General features: G+C 38.5%; 1 protein-coding gene across 1 annotated transcript in view; it reads left to right on the top strand.

Moving 5' to 3' along the window:
- The window catches only part of Il23r (interleukin 23 receptor), a 60,237-nt gene that overhangs the window by 9,767 nt on the left and 29,899 nt on the right, over positions 1–20,571 (top strand). Inside the window, exons 3-4 of the mRNA XM_028880748.2 lie at positions 5,982–6,142; positions 8,911–9,056. Coding sequence (XP_028736581.2) covers positions 5,982–6,142; positions 8,911–9,056 — 307 coding nt within the window. The remainder of the gene's footprint in view (positions 1–5,981; positions 6,143–8,910; positions 9,057–20,571) is intronic.

Raw genomic sequence — 20,571 nt, 5'->3', positions numbered from 1 at the left:
TTACATATGAAACTGACCCATTGCTCAAGAGAGAAGCTAGGTCTCAGCATGTGAGTCTGGAGGGACACCGATCAGACTATAGCAAAAGGGATTAGAATATTATGGTGCACTCAAAACTGTCTTCCTAGGCTTATGTGATTTGCCTTACACCAAGCCTAATTCATAAAGGAGAAGAAAGATTAATAAACACATCAACAATCATTTACAGAGTACTATATACAATTTTATTTTCAAATAATTTTGGACAAGTCTAGAAAATGATGCTCGATGTGTTCTAATATGAAAGATTAACTTTATAGCTATTGAATATAAATATATCATTAGGTATAAGCGATATTCCAAAATCTGGGAAAAAAATCTAAAATCCAACACTTCTGGTCCTGAGCACTTTGGATAAGGGAAGTAAACTATAGTTAAACTCTGGCAAACCCAATCTGTATTTCAAATTGATGGAGTACAGATCAATGTAATTTTACTGAATTTTAAAGAAGGCACAGTGAGACTGGAAAGATGGTTTAGAGTTAAGAGCATTTACTTCTCTTCCTGAAGACCCAAGTTCCGTTCCCAGCACCCATGTCAGATGGCTGATAACTAACTCCAGCGCTAGGTGATCTAACCCTTTGGCCTCTATGGGTACCTGCACTCACATACTCCCATGTACATATACACTCACATACCTCCATGCACACATACACACTCTGTACACACACATTCACACACACACACACACACACACACACACATACACACACACACACACTCACATAGCCCCACATGTACACACATACACTCACATACCCACATGTACACACATACACTCACATACCCCTATGCACACACATAACACTGACATACCCACATGCATACACACACACACACATCATTAAAAATAAAAAATAATAACACTAAATTCTTTAGAGATGACATAAAGCATTTGAAAAAAATCATACAAATAAATGTTTTTCTTCTAGCAAATTCAAAGCACACTTGCCAGTAAGCACAGACAAACAAAAGGAAACACGCATCTAATCATCTTCTAACTCATGGGGAACACAATCATGAGCTGAAATAAGCTAGAGAAAGAAAAGCCCATTTCTCTAATAAACTGCCCAAAAGGCCTTTTCCCTCCAAGAAAAAGCTGAGTTCTACTGAATGCTGTGGGCATTGAAGGTGGAAAGCATGCAGCAGGCAAAAGAAAAAAAAAAAAAAAAAAAACTGTGAAGATCCTGGCTTCTTAGGGTATTTCCATTTAGCCAAACAGCAAGAGGTTGGCATAGGCAAAGTTTCACTTTCAACTCTTGTGCTTCTGTGTTCCAGTAAAATCACACACACTGTGAAGCCTGCCGCCATGACCACCTGCTTGTTCCACAGGAAAGTAGAAATCCTTCAATGGCAGGACAGGGGAATCGGAGGTCTTCCAGTGTTGCGTGGACCTTGTCCAGCAGAACTGAGTCTATGGCTGCAATGGCTCTTCTCCTCTCTAGTGGTGCTCCCACTAGACAGAACTCTGTGTTATTTTCCTGTGTACCAATGGGTGGTGCCAGGGAAAGACTGGCCTGTGTTACTAAGTGTCTACCTACTCTTGGCCCCCTGTCTTCAGCAGGCCCTTATAAATAAACCATCTGTGAAACTCAGCAGTGTCTGACAGTGTCTTCAGGTTGTTAATAGTTGTTGAATAGAAATGAGTGAATGGGACCCTCAAAATGGCTCAGCAGTTAAAAATGCTTGCCTCAGGCCTGGCAACCTCAGTTTGATTCCTGAGACCCACAAGTCAGAAGGAGAGAACTGAATCTAAAAATTGACCTCTGACCACAATAGCATATGTGTACCTGTGAGTATACACATACACAAAATAAATAATAAACAGATGAAAAATATTTAATTTCAACAAGTTTTAGGAAGAGAAATGGATCAGTGATAGCCCTCCACTCTATCCCAGCTAAGCCATTTTTTTGGTTTTTTTTTTTTCTTTATTAAGAAATCTTCTACTTGCTCTACATACCACCCACAGATCCCACCTCCTCCCTCCTCCCATCTCCCAGCTCTCCCTCCCAAGCCACCGCACATCCCCACATCCCCCAAATCAAGGTCTCCCATGGGGAGTCAGTAGAGCCCGGCAAACTGAGCCTAGGCAGGTCCAAGCCCCTTCCCACTGTACCAAGTCTGTGCAAGGCATCACACCACAGGCACTGGATTCCCAAAAGCCTGCCCATGCACCAGGGATGGATCCCGATCCCCCTGCCTGGGTGTTACCCAAATAGTTTGAGCCAAACAACCGTCTTCTGTATCCAGAGGGCCTAGTCCAGTCCCCTGGGCCAGCCAAGCCAATTTAGCAAATATTTATTTCCTGTTTTATGACTTCCAGGCCCATCTTAAACCCTAGAAGTTAAAGGGGGAAAAAGACACCAACAAACCCAAGATCATAAACCTTTGGAGGTCAGTGGTTCCTCTTAGATGTCCAAAAGGCTGCCCAAAGGGAACATTTTTCTAAATCAAGCACCAGGCTCTTCTTCCAACTTGTTTCCAGCAGAGTGTCAGTCTTGGAGACCAGCATTTTTAACTGCTGAGCCCCATCTTGTAAAGGACAACTCTCTTGCTGTTTGGGTCACATCCTTAGCACCCCATGCATTTCTCCTTACAAGACTTGAGGTCTCAATATGTGTGGTAAGAGAACTAGCCACAAACCAGCTAAGAATGTGTGGTGTGTGGTTTTCTCTAACTGGAAAATAGTCAAAGATGCCCCACTTAGCACTTACCCTTACCGCTAAGCATAGCTGTAGGTTTCTCGTTTTCACGTTTGAATTCTTATTTAACACAGTTTAGCCTATTTTCCAATAAGTTCTCTGTTGATAAACTTATGACCCCTCGTATTTCAGAAAGAATATAAGGCACCTACATAACTATCTAAACACAATGACGTAATTTAACTTTAGATACAAATTTGATATATGTATGTGTATACACACACACACACACACACACACACATCAAGCAGATGTGGTAGTGCACACACACTGGCAATCCCCAGCACTTGGGAAGCCAAAGCAAGGGGATTAAGAGTTCAAGGCCAGCCTGAGACACAGAACAACCCTGTCTTAATTTTTTAAATTTCATTTCCATTCATAAAAGTGACATTACAAATGCCTTTTAACTTGTCATAATTTAATGAGTCCTACTCCTTGATTTCTCTCCTCATGCATCTACCTTCATTCGTTATTACAATGATGCTATCTTTCCTGTTTCACAGAGGAGTAAAGTGAATTATATTAGGGTTAAGTAAATTATCTTAAGCCTCACAGCTTATGAAAGGAGGCAAGAGGCAATATGGGAAAACACTGAAGCTTAAAGTCAGAGTTGCTAGGGACATGTTATTTGGTTCTACCCCTGTGTCATGTGTCAGCCTGAGAGAGCCTTTTATCACCTGCTAAGGTGGCCTTCGTATGGCAGAACATTTCTGTGGTGTTTTAATTCATAAACTCATTTTTTAATGAAAGCATAAAGTTAGTTCCTCACATCTGTGTCTCTGTGAATAAGTCACATGAATCAAGTTCTGATTCTTGCCAAGGTATTAGGAAGCTGTAGAAATTCGGGAGTTGCTAGAGAGTCACATAGTAATACATGGAGCTAGAATGGAACTCTACGCATGAAATGGCAGTAATCTTAAAGCTCTCTCTTCCTCACCAACCCCATGAAAGCAGTCTTGTAGAAGGAAAAAAAGTTGATGGTGTTAGATAAAGAAATCAGGCCAGTCCTTGCCTCAACTCATCAGCTTAAACATCATAATTGGAACAGTACAAAAAACAGGGGCAGATGACTCCCACAGCACCCCATTCCCAATGAATGGTGATGTGCAGATCTGTGAAGTATTTCCATTTCTTAAAAATAGGGATTTGGGAGCTGAAATGTGACTCAATTAACGGAATGATTTTCTAGTATGCACAAAGCCCCAACTCTGAATAAACTGGGTCATCTTCAGCAACAGAGGCAGTTTAAAGGACAGCTAGAGCTACATGAAACCCTGTCTCAAAAAAAAAAAAAAAAAAAAAAAAAAAAAAGGCCAGGCATAGTGGTGGCGACCCTTTAATCCCAGCACTTGGGAGGCAGAGGCAAGGAAATCTCTGAGTTTGAGGCCAGCCTGGTCTACATAATGAATTCCAAGTCTGTCGGGGCTACATTTGAAATGAGAGAGAGAGAGAGAGAGAGAGAGAGAGAGAGAGAGAGAGAGAGAGAGAGAGAGAGAGAGAGAGAACATTGAATGGCTATTTCAGAGTAGAGATTTAAAAATAGAGGACCATGAGGTGGCTCAGCAGGTAAAGATGCTCTCCACCAAGCCTGATGACCTGAATTTGACACTGACCCACAGGGTAAAAGAAGAACTGGCTCCCACGGGTTGTTTTCTCTCTCTCTCACACACACACACACACATACCACACACACACACACACACACACACACACACACACACACACACAAACTCAAACATGTCTTCATCTCTTGAGACCTAGAAGACTCCTACTCTGGTCTGCTTCTTCTGTTTGCTGTCCAAAGGCAATATTAGCTAATAAAATTTGACAGTTTAGCACAAAGCAAGTGGAATTTGTCAGGATTAACTGGCTGACTGGAAATCCTCAGCCATACGATGCAAAAACATTGATGTGATTCAAGTGGTGTTTAACGGTTCTCTATACTGCCTAGTCCCTAACTCCTACCATCATCTTCTTCATTGTCTTGCACAGCAAATGACTCCTTCTCCTCATTTAATCAACTACCTGGTACAATCTACTTTCTTATGTTATTTTTGGAGATAGAGTCTCCTTGTAGCCCAGGCTAGCCTAAAGCTCTCTGTATATCCAGGAATGGCCTTGAACATGAGATTTGCATGCCTCCACCTCCCAATCATGCTCAGATAGTTCTATTTTCAAAATATGTCATGGCCATCCTCATTGGCCCTCACTTAAGACTTACAATAGTTTAATTCTGGATGATCCTGGACTATTGTTCTTTCTCCTGCACCACTTTTATTTCCCAGAAGTCTAACCTTCATAACGATGCCTCTGAAACTGCCCAGCCGATCCTAAATGCTCTCTTCCCCTCACATGGCAAATCCCAACCTATTGGCTCCTCCTTAGAGGGTCTTTTGAGCATGGCCTGCTCCACTCCCAGCTACTTCCTGCCCTTTCTTGCTCCCTTCCATGTACTTGCCGAGCTCTCATATCATCATTTCACTTAGTTGTTTTACAATATGCTGGGTTTTTTTTTTCTCCCTGCAAAGTTGCCCTTCCGCACCCTGCTTCAGCCTCTCACCCCATCCTGATCCTCCTTTCACTCTCACCCCTTACCCAATATTGTGGCCGAAATACATGTCCAGCTGAAAAGCCCAAAGCACTGATCCTCTGCATTGCCCCTTCACAGTGGTGGCTCATTCGTGTCAAGCTGTGGACAATGCCAAGTTAGTCATTAATGGGCACTGTGAGCCCAGTGCCTGGTGGGGTACTGTGAGCCCAGTGCCTGGTGGGGTACTGTGAGCCCAGTGCTTGGTGAGGTACTGTGAACACAGTGCTTGGTGTCCACAATACACAGAGGAGTTCATGAAAATACTTAATTTTTTTAAATGAGAAAAGAACTTTAAAATTTTAATAAATAATATTAATATATATGTAAGCATACAAATAAACCAGCAATACATTAACATATGAATATATGTGTGCATTTTGTTTATATGTATATTTTGCACATAACTATATAACCACTTTTATTTTTTCAGTAGAGGAGGTCTACAGGGGGAAAAGTATTTGGAACCCACCAAAGCTAAACCGTGGCCTGTGCCACCCTTGAATTTGTTTTTAAAAATTCAGAAGATAAAATGAAGTTTGATTCATGATTTAGTAACAAGTTGAGTTCTGAAATCAGATGAAAAAGATAGCATTCAATGTTTCTGGAACAAGTAAACTACATAAATATAACTGTGGGTTTTCTTATAGTTTAGAGACAGAAGAAGAGCAACAGTATCTTGCCTCAAGCCATGTTAACATTTCCACTGACTCATTGCAAGGTGGAAGGAAGTATTTGGTATGGGTCCAAGCTGTCAACGCCCTAGGTATGGAGGATTCACCACCACTACAAGTCCATCTGGATGACATAGGTAAGGAACGAGAGATGCTACATGTTTTTTATTACAGACAACTAATTTGCACTGATGGTGTCAAGTGGTCTAAATCTGAACAAAGCACACCTAAAGTCCCTGCAGATTATAAACAATCAAATTTTTCTGATATTTTTCCACCTGAGGCAATTCTGCAATTGGGCATCCTTCTAGTCTCATTTCTAGATGGCAGTGGTTTTAGAAATATGTTTTGAGAATTTGTATTCCAAAAGCCAGAGAGACTAAGAGAGACATGAAATCTACCTCAAAAGAACTTGCCACCCTTCAAGGGCAGATGCAACAAAACAAGGATAGTACTCAGATATGATGAACCTTATGTTGTAAAAGCCATGGCATACTAAAATACTATGCTCTGTGTACTGTGTATCAGGGAGGGCCCTTTTCAAGTACATAGAGATCGCTGAAAATTGTATTGACATCTCTAATTTCACTAACCAAACTGGTGTTAGCATGTTTTAACTTGAAATATTTAGACCCTGCCTTTTAAAGGTTACAATATTTAATAAGCATTTCTATTAAATAACCTACAGTATTGTTTTCATTATTATCTGAGCATGTGATTATTTATTCCCTTGTTGGAGATTTATACTGCTCTCAATTTCCACCATCATTAAATATAATGTCATGATAATTAGCTAAGGTACTCTTCAAGGGTAAATTAGTTTATTCAGACTTAGCAGTACAATGTGAATATGTATGCCATTGTAAACTATATATGAATTGAAAGAGGATGAGGCAAGAAGTTTCAAAGGTAAAATGAGGATGACTATATAAATTGTTTTGCTTTAATTACCCTTGCATACAGGGATTAGTAACAAAGGTGGTGTCGACCCAAACAAGGCCAGAAGCTGATGGACAGACATTGCACAAGCATTTTCTGTGGAACGTTAGGGTTCTGGCAGAGTATTTTGTGACCAAATCTGTAATCATACACATGATCGTGAATTCTTTTCCCTTTCTATCCTCGCCCCCAACTTTACATACTTATTTTTTGTTAAGAGGACTTACCATAGTTATTATATTTTGATTTTGATAATTTTTACAGGGTTCAGAATGCTTAATGGTGCTATTCTGAATGCCCTCACTAAACTCAAATGGAAGACAGGAGGAGGAATATAAGTTATGGCTTTGATAGTACTTTAAAAAGTTTTAAGTGGTCCCAGAGCCATGTAAGTCTACTTTCTTAACTCCAGAAAAATTCAGAAACTGATTGCTATTGAAACAAAGCTTGTCCTAGTAAAAGGAAAATAACTGTGTAATTTGGGTGACATAAATCAGCTACAGTGAGCTCTGGGAAGAAACTAATTTCACTAGTCCTGTATAAAGCATATTTGAGTTTTATACTTCTCTATAAATTATCTACCTGTGTACATAATTTTAGGTAATTGTTAATTAAACAGTAGCTTCCCAAAGTGCATTCTATGAAGTTAAAAATGAATAAAAATTAATTAATTCATAGAGGATATTAAGTTGTAACAATAGTTCATAAAGCCTAAATGCAGGCTTCTGAGTTGATAATTTATCTAACGAAGACAAAGGTTTTCACCTTTATAATATACATATAGAATAAATAAAAAGTATCAATAATATATTCTGTTCATATAAAGACATTTACAGGGACTGGAGAGATGACTCAGAGGTTAAGAGCATTGGCTGCTCTTCCAAAGATCCTGAGTTCGATTCCCAGCAACCACATGGTGGCTCACAACCATCTATAATGAAATCTGGTGCCTTCTTCTGGCCTGCATGCATACATGCAGGCAGAACTCTATACATACTAAACAAATAAATCTTTTTTTAAAACTTACAAATGGAAAAAATTTACAGATATTTATATAGTTTAGAAATATGAATATTCTAGCTACTACACTATTTCTTCTAGAATAACTATAAGGTGACCCATCAGAATGTCAGTCCCCCTTTAAGGACACACAACGTCTTACTCTTAGGGAACTTGTTCATTGCAATGGGAGAAGAAAACAAGTAGCAGCAGATGTAAATATTCACAGATTTCCCTCTTTCCCAACAGAAGAAGAATGTTACTGTGAAAGGTATGTTTAACAGCTTATCAAGGAAGATCATCTGAAATAAATACAGATGCTGTGTCAGCTTACTGTTACTGTGACAAAGTACCCGAGATAATAAACTCGTAAGAAGGAAGGATGTGATACAGCTTGACTTTTTGCCAGTGTCAGTCCACGACTGGTTAATCCCATTGCTTTGGGCCCATGGTAGAGAAGCACGTCACGGTAGAGCCTATGGTGGAAGAGGCTGCTTACTTTATCATTGCTAGGAAAAAAAAAAGAGAGAGAGAGGAAGGGCCAGAGTCGCAAATATACCTCTTAAAGTCACACATCTCTTTGATCTAAGACCTTCTACTAGATTATACATCTTAAAATTCCTGTCATCTCCCAGTGGTGTCTAGGTGGGTACTAAGCCTTTAACACATGGGCCATTGAGAACGTTTAAAATCCAAGCCATGGAAGAAGAAATACCTCCTTTATCTCTTTTTTAGTACTCCAGCAGTTTAATGAGGCCAGCAGTTGGAGTTTCATTAGACTTATAGGAAGTACTTTTCTCTTACATAATAAATCAGAAAATAAGACAAGGTTCATCAGCTGTTACTTAAATTATAAATTTATGGAATTTTGTATTTTGAATTTTGACATGTTTATATATTGATGAAAGGCTATCAATTTCTTTCTGGGGAACTTTTTTAACCACAAATATTTTGTTTCTTTTTCTAGTAATACCTTCTGCACCCATCATTTCCAGAGCTGAGACTTTAAATGCTACTGTGCCCAAGACCATAATTTACTGGAGTAGCAAAACCATGATTGAGAATGTATTCTGTGAAATGAGATACAGAGAAACAACAAATCAAACATGGAATGTAAGCTAAGTTTTCATTGTTCCTTAGCATATGAGGAAATGACTTAGAGAAAAGCCAATTAGCAGTGTTCAGACTGGACTCAGGAAGCATCCACTTCTCGCACTTTTGACTGATAGGACATTTGAACTACTCTGATTTCAGTGATTACTATGTGCTTCTGAATGGGATGTTTCCTGAAATGATCCTCTGCCTTCTGTAAGTTGCTAAATAGGCTGAATTTACAACTAAATAAGATTATCTTTAGTTCCTTAGGATTGTCTCTTAGGATGAAATTTACATCTTCATCCATGGGTATAAAACAAAAGCATTCTATGCTGAAGTTTGACAGCATGGTGGGTAGGGGAGATTCAGAATGGAGATGTTAGAGTAAGATGTCTGTTTTTCAAATGCAAATGTGTGATTCAGGAGCTGAAGCAGTGTCTCAGCGGTTAAAGGCAATGCCGTTGTTGTGAAAGACTGTAATTTGGCTCCCAACAAGATACGAAAAAAATGGGTATCTTACAACCTTCTTTAGACCTTAAGGGCACCTTCATACATGTGCATGAATACAACACATACACATGAATAAAAACAAATCTTTAGCTGTCTCCATCTTGCCAGAAGTAGCACTCCTCTCTCTCTCTCTCTCTCTCTCTCTCTCTCTCTCTCTCTCTCTCCTCTCTCTCTCTCTCTCTCTCTCTGTCTCTCTGTGTGTCTGTCTTTCTCTCTGTCTCTCTCCCCGCCCTTTCTCCACTCTCATCCCCAGGGACCAATCTCTGCCCCTTTCTCTGCCCCCTTCTCTCCTCTCAATAAACCTCCTACGTGGGGAAAAAAATCTTTAAAAAGTGTACAATCAAACTTTAAGATTTATCACTAGTATAAGCTTTAATCTTAGATGGGATTAAAGTAAAAACGAATTTCAGGACAAACTAGCAGAATTTAAATACCAGCATTAAATGACCAAGTATTTTAGGAGGAACACGGTTGGTTTGCCATCAAAGCTTTTAGGGTACAAGCCTAGGCCCTGGCAGCCTCAACAGTCTAAGCTTGGTCACTTGTGAAAGTGGGCGTGTGAAAAGAAGAGCAGAGACTCATTGAATGTGGCCACAGTAAGAAAAAACTAAAACTAAAGGATTCAATAACCCCAGGTCCATCTTCAGGGTACTGATGATAAGTTTTGGTTCAAATAGGAGGAAAGAAATATGCATACTTACCCAGTCCTTGTTTAGGTGTGATCTCATTAATTACCGTCCTGCAACATGGTCCAACAATGTACTTATTCTTACAGTGTGCTTCTCGGGAGATTACTTTTGCTCCCAGGAGAGGCCTCCTCTTCACTGAGGTGTGTCCTCCCCTTCACTGAGGTGTGTCCTCCCCTTCACTGAGGTATGTCCTCCCTTCACTGAGGTGTGTCCTCCCCTTCACTGAGGTGTGTCCTCCCCTTCACTGAGGTGTGCTTTTCTATGGACCTGAGATGCTTTCTGAGTTCACGGTTGGGTGGAAGCTAGTGGTCTGCTAAATTAACAGATTACGAAAGGGTTTTTGTTATTGTTGTTGTTGTTCATGTTTTCTGTTTGTTTATCTGTTATTCACAAGATGTTAGTTCTGGCACAGAAATGGGCAAGGAATGGCTGTTCCAACTAGAACTAGCCCAAGATAAGGTAATTAACCTCTGGACCTGCCACATTCCAACCACTCCACAACCCCGGAACTCTACCCAGCCAGTCAGTGTCTGCAGGCTCAGCTTCTCTTCATTCACAGTTCCCCTTTCTCGACAAGCACCACGCTTTGGGCATGTGGGGCACATATTATTTATTAAATATTATAAGGTCCCTCCTAGCTAGGAAGGCTCATTCCTAGGATCTGATCTAGATGAGGCTGAGTAGTGGACAGGACAGCAGATGTCAGGAGAGAGGAACAGCTGGGAAAGGACATTAAGAAAGAACATCCTGGATCGTGTCAAAACCATTAGCTTGTGAGCCGGATTTGACTTATTTTTTTTTTTTATTCCCTCAGTGTCTGGCGTAATACTTGCATGTGACGTAAGACACTATACCTAAAGTTAAGTAATCAGGAACACAGTCTGGCCTAATGGAGTGAAGACTACAGATGAGACAAATATTTCTAAAATAACCAAAATGTACATATTTTTAACAAGATTGGCTACATAATCCCCCCGTATTTACAGTTATTTATACTCTATGAACTATCTTACTTATATTTAAATGGTTAGATTTAGGACTTTCAAAGGAATCAATGTAGTATTGTCCCTTTTTATTTGTAAAATATGAATATTGTTTAATTTTTTAATTTTGGATAATTGTCCCATAGGATATTTTAGATACTAATTAAATCAAGAAACATCAGTATTTAAGGTTGAATGCTGTTATTAGAAATTGATGTGTTTTGGATAACTTGGATAAGAAGAGTTAACCCAAATATTTGGGTATCTCTAGTGAAAGTAAGTGGAGTTAAATTTTAATTTAAAAGCTATATTTTTTTGTTTTAATTAAATTACATTCAATGAAAACCCTTGAATCTTTTATATATTAATTTTGAATAAGGCAGGGGTTTAGGATAAGGAAACAGTTATAACAAAAAGGCATAACCAAATGTAAGGAGATAATATTTTCATTTAGACCTTATATTTTCATTAAAATGAAGATTAGTATTATTTTATCATTTAGAAATATATCAGGTAGAATGTTAGATGTCATAAACAAAATTTTAAGATCTAATCACAAAAAAAATTTAAGAAACATGAAGGTGAGAGAAATGTCAGTCACTTGGAGTACTTGATGGTCAGTGGCATTTAAGATTAGTGCCCAGAATTTTCAAAGCCCACATGAATGTGATACCAGATGATGTGAGAAAGTTCACAGCCTCTTAGAAGTGAGTTAGAAGTCCCTGGACACAGTCCTGAATTTTTTTAAGTAGAATGGAGTCTTCAGTGTGATGTCTTTTTTTTTTTTAAGATGATGAAATAATCTAGTCTTTTATCCTCTGAAGAAGACTCTATAACTAATTTTGAATGTTAGTTGTCATAGTTGAGTATTTTACCATGCTATGTGTTATGTTTCTCTAATAGACCAAATCTTACAAACAGATTTAATACAGTTAAATGCAGATTAACACAGTATAAATATTCTAAGTAGGCATCACCCTCTAAAGAGAATGTTTTTATGATGAAAACAATGACTGATTATCCAAAAAGCAAAGGTTTCATCCAATGGGAAAACATGAAAAAACTAAAATTTATTTATGGATTTTTAAATGTTCATTTAGTAAAAAGATACTAAGAGCAAACCAATACTTAAGAAAACATTGTTGTAGAGAATCAAACATTAAATTTATCTCAGGGTATGGAAATAACCCTAGATAATTTATAACCTTCATGTTATTTTTAACTTAAATATGAAATGTTTATTTTAAAACAACCTTTTACAACATACTTTAATCTTAACATTATTAAAAAATTTAGAAAACAATTTTAATGTAGTTTTAAATGAAAGCTAAGGAGGTTGTATCTAAAACACAGAAAGCAAATAGAAACTTTAGATATCTAACAATTATAAAGACAGGTAGAGAACATTAGTTTTTGTTGTCTTACCAAATATAAATAAATAACTTGTTAAAGATTTAAGTTGTTATAACACATACTTTGAAATACTTTTTTGCTAGAAAAACATTTACTTCTTATTAGTGTTTATGAGGCACCCAGAGCAAAACAAAGTTTGGCATTTATGACTTTATTATTATTGCTATTTTAAATAAAATTCAAAGATGAATAATATTTTAAAATGTATCATTATGGTGTAAAACATTAAGATGATCTGCAAATTCTAAGATGTTTGTATAAATCTCAATATAGTTTTTTAAATGGGAGTTGAAAATATATATTTAGAGTTTTTCTCTTACATAAGCCTGACTAAAATAAGGATCTTGAAAACTTTGTCTGTTTGTTTGTTTGTTTGTCTGTTTGTTTTTTAAGGACACAGTAGTGGTCAAAAAAATCCTTAAAATTCTTTAAATGTTTGTATTTGTATGTACATCCCCATACATATACAGCATATCTAAGGTACAGACAGAGTTGGTGAAAAGAATCTGTGTTTGCAGAGACTAAATGGCTGATTGGAACTTCAGCACTGTGGAGAGACTGGAATGTTGCAGGTCCCGAGTCTAATCACCATGTCTTGGGCTAATTCTAGCCCTCTGGCACAGACATTCCCTGCCCACCTCTGTGTCAGGAATTTTAATTCACACATCCTCAGGATGCCAATATAAGCATATTTTTATAGCAAGTCAGAAAAGGCAATAAGTCATTCAAAGGTTTCATTTTGTCCCTTTGGTCAAGTGGTCCCCTTTGTGTCTGCTTACCTCCTGCACTTACCTCATTATGGCCTCTGTATAAAGGGAGGGGCGTTCACACACACTGAACATCATTGAGTATTACATTCCTCCCAAGTCACCACATGGATTACATCTAGGTTAAAGTTTAACTCAAAACAAACTGCTAAAAGTGGTGCTGGGCTTTTTACAATGTGTTTCTTCAGACAGCTTTTAAATTATGAAGTACAAATGTGCCCTTATAATAGAGAATGTTGTGTGATGACATTTTCCTGGGGAGATGCAATACATACACACACAAATAGGGGAGTAATAGATTAGAGATAGATGATAGATAAATAGATTATAGATATAGATAGATTAGAGGTACATGATAGATATAGATGCATGGATGGATAGATAGATAGATAGATAGATAGATAGATAGATAGATAGATAGATGGATGGATGGATGGATGGATGGATGGATGGATGGATGGATGGATGGATGGATGGATAGATGGATGGATGGATACATAGATAGATACATAGATACATAGATAGATAGATAAATAGATACATACATACATACATACATACATACATATATACATACCTAGACAGAGGAGAAAGAAGGCTATTCACAACAGAAAGGGAACCCATGACAGAACAAATGAAAGATTACACCAATGTCCAACTTAGTGAAACAATGAATTTGGGGGGTGGGGATTCCTAACAGGAACATAGGTGAGGAGTTTCCCACAGGAGCAGGGATGACTCAAAAAGCTGCATCACCCAGAAGCCCCAACACTGGTGGTGACTACTGAAAGCATCCACCCTAGAGCTGTCTGGACAGTGTTCAGGTAACTCAGTCTCTTCTCTGTGAAGCACCCAGCAGTCAGCGGTCCCTCCCCCAACAGCTGTTTGCTCATTTTTATGCTGGGGAGGAGCTCTGGGAAATCTTCCAAGTTTCTGTTCTCTTGATCAGTGGAGTGACTTTTCATTTACCTCCTGAACTTCATAAGCCTGCCCTCCCCCATGGAGGGAATTGTTCAGAGAAAACTGCTATACAACAAATGTAAAGGTGCCTCTGTCTATCCCTCCTTTCCCCATCATATTTATTATCTCCTGTAATCCTCACAGCAAACTCCCAACAATTCTTTGGGACAGGTCACATTAACTCCATTCATCATATAATTGAAGTTAGCCTGAATGAGTCAAGGCAAGTGTTCCTATGTTTACAGTTAGTGCCTAGGTGCCTCTTACAAACTCTGTATTGTGTTTCCGGAGAGCTTCTCTCCAGGTCCCACCAAGCCCCATAGTCCCACAACCCACGTATAAAATAATCACTCAGACTCTTATTTATAAACTGTATGGCTGTGGCAGGCTTCTTGCTAACTGTTCTTACATCTTAAATTAAGCCATTTCTATAAATCTATACCTTGCCACGTGGCTTGTGGCTTATCGGCATCTTTACATACTGCTTGTCCTGGCGGCAGCTGGCAGTGTCTCCTCCTCCTTCTTCCTGTTCCCCAATTCTCCTCTCTCCTTGTCCCACCTATACTTCCTGCCTGGTCACTGGCCAATCAGTGTTTTATTTATATAGAGCGATATCCACAGCAGTATTGCTACAGGTATCCAGTGAATAGCCAGAAAATAAAAACAACAGGTTCCAATCCAAAGCCCACATTCCATCCCTTCTACTGTGCTTCTAAAATACAGCCACTAGCACAGAAAAAGGTGGACTGCCATTTCTTTCTATAATTTTCCAGTCAAGTCAAAGATAGCCAGGATGAAGCTTTGTTTTATATTTTCATCTAGGTCATTAAGTACAAAAGAATGGAAAGTTGGAAAGGGCTACACCTTTCACCTCTCGATTCTGTGGTGACACTGTCTTCATTAGGCTAGCTGGAGGGCAGTGACAGGCAACTATCTAAGAAAAGCCTTGTGGCTCAGATCACAGGGTCAAAGCTCTGTTCCACTTTCAAATTGTGCAGCCTACAGCAACCCTATTGCCAATTGTGAAGTTAGTGGATGCCTTGGACTGCTGAGCTTTGTGATACCTTCTAAGACATTTACCTAAGAGGATGTTAGGCTGATGCAAAACTTAAGACTATTAAAGGCTGTTAAAGGGGGTAAGAAAGCCCAAGAAAACACGGAGTATAAACTACAACATTGCATCTCTCCACAATCAGGATGTTCTGATCAGCCAAGATCTAGCAATCTGCAAGACCTTTAATAGAAATTTAGCTTCCTCAAAGAACTTCAACTCACAGTCTCTACTTCCAAAATTGGGTTGAGATATATGAGGAAGATTTGAGAAAGTCTCAGAAATTGCAATAGGAAAATAAGCCAGCCACAGTGTAGTCCTAATTACAAAATAGGACCAGATCTCCTTGATGGTTGTGTCCAAGTGAGCTATGTCAATGACATAGACACATTTGTACCATTCCACATCAAAATTATTGAATAACAATAAATATACAAGTTTACAAATCAATGCACACTCACTTCATTGGCCTTAGTTTACCAAGTGTAAATGTAAACTACATTCTCTGGCAGGGAATGGCCCCTCTTTTTGGTTATCAGAATATTGAAACATTGGTCCCTAAGCTGTTGGAATTTGCTCCCCCTCCCCAGAATCTTTTGCTAGGATCCTGTGATTATAGTCCCAGCCAAAAGGAGTAAATCTGTCTCCCAAAGAGGATTGAAACCAGCTTTAACAAGTTATCAGACTCTTTGAAGGACAGATAGAGCCATGATAGTGGTGATGAGTGGACCACGCCTTAATCAGAACTACTTAGTAATGCACACCTTTCACCCTTTATTTGAACCTAAACTTCATGTCAGACTCCTTAAGATGTACTGGACCTCCTTGTTCTCCTCTCATTGTGGCCATATTGAATAAATCACCTCATCCTGCTTTTCATCATGCCTCTGTCTTTTCAACTGACCCATTGTAGATGAGTGACTGTGCCTAGCTTAATTGGACTGCCAGCCTTATTTAGGCTATGACCCTAAAAACTTTGTTAACAGTTTCAGCAAGCCATGGCCACCAGGATAAAAGAACACATTTGTAGTATGTGGTAATTTGAATGAGAAATGTTCCCCATAGCATCTGAACACTTGGTCCTCTGTTGGTGGTGATGTTTGGGTAGGTTTAGGAAGTGTAGACTTCATTGCTAGAGGAAGTCTGTCACTGGGAGTGAGCTTTGAGGTTTCAAATCTACATGCCGCTCCCAGTTCACATCCTTTGTTTCCTGCTTGCGATTCATGATTGAGTTCTCAGCATCCTGGGGCTGCTGCCATGCCTCTGCTCTGACATCATGGACCCTTATCCCTCTGGAACTCTAAGCCAGATAAGTTTTCAATAGGTTGCCTTGGTCATGGTGTTTTACCACAGCAATGGAAACATAGCTAGTACAGAAGTTGGTACCAGGAACGAGTTATTGCTGTGAAGAACCTGATCGTACGGGATTTTTTTGGAACCAGTAGCAAGAAGGAACTGCATGTATTGGTCATTCATATGGTATCTTAAGTCATGAGACTATAGAGAAATTTATTTTATGACTGATTATCTGAAACTGAGTGAGTATTTGCTTCTCATTTTGCTTTTATTTGCTTTTTTTTTTTTTGGTATTTATTTTTTTGTCTTTTTTTAATTGAAAAAAAAAACAAAAACATGTTTACCTTTTCCAGCTATGGGTCTCTGTGTTGGTTCCATCTACTGCAAAAAGAGACTTCTCTGATAATGGCTGAGCAAAGCACTGACCTATGGGTATAACAGAATGTCATTAGGAGTCATTTCATTGCTATGTTCCTTTAGCAGAAAAATAGTATTTGGTTTTCCACTAGGCCCATGGTCTGTCTAGTATCAGGTTCTTAGCCACCCTAGCAGTGTCTGGCATGGGTTCCATCTCATAAAGTGGGACTTAAATCTAATCAGAGAGTGGTTGGTTACTCCCACAATGTTTCTGTCACTATTGAACCAGAATATCTTGCAGATGGGTCATCATTGTAGATCTCAGGGTTTGTAGCTTGGTTGGTGTTTCCACTCTGGTAGCATGCAGAGTACCTTCTAGTACCTTAAACACTAGTCAACAGGGGTAAGGTTTCTAGATGGACACCAGCTGAACTTCTGAGTGTTCGGTGAGATATGTAAGTATCGTCTTCAGCAATAGGGCCTTCCCATCAATTTGTGGAAAGCAACCAATAGCCTTGGCAATAGCCTGAAATGTTCTGGAGGTTTCCATGGGGCCCCTTTGGCCAGCTCAACTAGATATGACCCATTGCAGGGACTGGGATTTTACTTGGTGGTGTAAGATCTATAGTTGGGGCAATATCTGCCCCATTATTGGTGACCCCATGTAGATTTCTTTCATATATGCATGTACTTTGGGAAGTTTCTACGATAGTAGGTTTCCATACAGTACCTCAGATGGTCCTTAGTGTTAGTTGTCCCTCCCCATATTCTCCCTATTTTCCTCCTCTTTCATTCCCCTCCCCATTAATCCTCCCAATTCAGTCCCTCCCATCTCTCCACAGCAGTACATTCTATTTATTCTACTTCTCCTTCCTTGGAGAGGTCCTCTTCTCCTTCCCAGTCCCTTACTAAGTCCCTAACTTCTGTGGTTATACAGATTGTAGCACACATATCAAAGGCTTAAAAACTAACAGCCATGCTGGATGGTGGTGGCGCACACCTTTAATCCCAGCACTCGGGAGGCAGCAGCAGGTGGATCTCTGTGAGTTTGAGGCCAGTGTGGGCTACAGAGTGAGTTCCAGGACAGCCAGGGATACACAGAGAAACCCTGTCTCAAAAAGAAAAAAACTAACATCCAAAAATAAGAGAAAACATACAATATTTGGGTCTGGGTTACCTCACTTGGGATGATTCTTTTTAGCACCATTCATTTACCTGCAAATTTTATTATTTTTTTAAACAATTGAACAATATCCCATTGTGTAAATGTACCATATTTTTATTTTTCATTCCTAAGTTGATGGACATGTAGGCTGTTTCCAATTTTAGCTATTATAAACAGAGCAGCAATGAATATGTTATAAATAGAGCAGCAATGACTATGGATGAGCTACTGTCTCTGTAGTAGGATGTAGAGTCCTCTGGATGTATGCCCAAGAGTGTATGCACTGGATCTTATGGTAAATACATTCTCACCTTCCAGATGAATCCACACACTGATTTACACAGTGGCTGAACAAGTCTGTGCTCCCACCAGCAATGAATAAGCGTTGTGCTTTCCCTACATGGCCTGTCATTTGTTTTATAGATCTTGGCAATTTTGACTGGTGTAAGATGATATCTCAAAGTAGCTTTGATTTGCATTTCCCTGATGACTAAGGATGTTAAAATTTTTCTTACGTGTTTCTCAGCATCTGTGTTTCATCTTTTGAAAACTCTCTGCTTAGTTCTGAAACCCCATTTTTTTAATTATTGGTTTTCTTGATATTTAACTTTTTTTAGTTCTTCATATATTATAGATACTAAGACTCTATCCAATGTGCAATTGGTAAAGATTGTTTCCCATTCTTTAGGCTTATGCTTTTCCCAAATAATGATGTCCTTTGCCACACAGAAACTTTTCAGTTTCATAAGGTCCTCTTTATTAATTGTTGATCTTAGTGTCTATACTATCAATATCCTCTTCAGAACATCTTTTCTTGTGCCAATTGGTTCAAGCCTATCCCCCACTTTCTCTTCTATCAGGTTCTTATGTTGATCTTATGTTGATCTTATGTTGAGGGCTTTGATCCATTTGGAGTTGAGTCTTGTATAAGGTGATAAATGTGGATTTATTTAGACTCTTCTATATATGGACATCCAATTGACCAGCATCATTTATTAAAGATGTCTTTGTGTGTGTGTGTGTGTGTGTGTGTGTGTGTGTGTGTGTGTGTGTGAATACCATGTTGTTTTTATTACTATAGCTCTATAGTGCAGTTTGAGGTCCAGGATGGTGATACCTCCAGAAGTTCTTTGATTATTCATGATTGTTTTAGCTATTCTGAGTTTTTTGTTTCCATATGAAGCTAAAAGTTGTTCTTTTTTCCAAATTGGTGAAGAATTGTGTTGGAATTTTGATGGGGATTGTGTTGAGTCTGTAGATTGCTTTTGGTAGTATTGCCATTTTCACAATATTAATCCTAATGATCCAAGAGCATGGGAGGTCTTCCCATCTTCTGATATCTTCCTCAATTTCTTCAGTGCACTAAAGTTTTTATTATACAAGTCTTTCACTTGATTGATTAAAGTTGCCCCAAGTTATATTTTTTGAGGCTACTGTGAAAGGTATTGTTTGCCTGGCTTTTTCTCAGTATGTTTGTCATTTATATATAGGAAGGCTACTGATTTTTGTGAGTTAATTTTGTGTTCTGCTACTTTAGTAAATATGTTTATCAACTATAGAAGTTTCTTATTGGAGTTTTTAGGGTCTTTTATGTGTAAAGTCATATCATCTGAGAGCAAAGATACTTTGACTTCTACTTTTCTATTTGTATCCTGTAAGCAGAGTTTTTCATATGGACAGCCAGTCAGCTCTGTCCTGCCAGCTGCTCCCAAATAACCACACAGAGACATTAATTATGTCTCTTATTAATTATAATAATATTATTAATTATAAATTCTTGGCTATAGCTTAGGCTTGTTACTAACTAACTCTTATATCTTAAATTAAGCCATATTTTTATCTATGTTCTACCACATGGCTTGATACCTTATCTCAGTACAACATGTTCACCACCTGCTTCCTTTGTCTCCTCTCAACCCTCCTGACTCCATTGTTCTTTTTCCCAGCATCCTTCTTGTCTCTCCCGCCCAATCTCTTCCTGCAAAGCTATAGGCCAGTTAGCTCTTTATTAACAGTGAGAGCAATACAGCTTCACAGTGAACAAGAGGATTAATCCACAGCATTTCCCCCTTTTTGTCTAATTAAAAAGGAAGGTTTTAACTTTAACATAGTAAAACTATATATATATATAAAGTTTTTTATTTGGCAAATTTAGAGAAAATATTCTATTATTTATCTTATCTTTGTGAGTCTAAAGTTTTATCCCTAATTTACCTTTATCATAACTAAGGAAAACTTTAAGTCTAACTGTTTAGTCTTTAAATCCATTAAACCCCAGAAGGGTGTAATGTTACCTAATGACAGGGACATCTGGTTGCCTAGACTGTCACCTAAAGTTGTTC

The sequence above is a fragment of the Peromyscus leucopus genome, chromosome 3 (assembly GCF_004664715.2).
Source record: "Peromyscus leucopus breed LL Stock chromosome 3, UCI_PerLeu_2.1, whole genome shotgun sequence".
NCBI lineage: Eukaryota > Metazoa > Chordata > Mammalia > Rodentia > Cricetidae > Peromyscus > Peromyscus leucopus.
The sequence above is the reverse complement of the archived record's forward strand: the minus strand, read 5'-3'. Positions and strand labels throughout refer to the sequence as shown.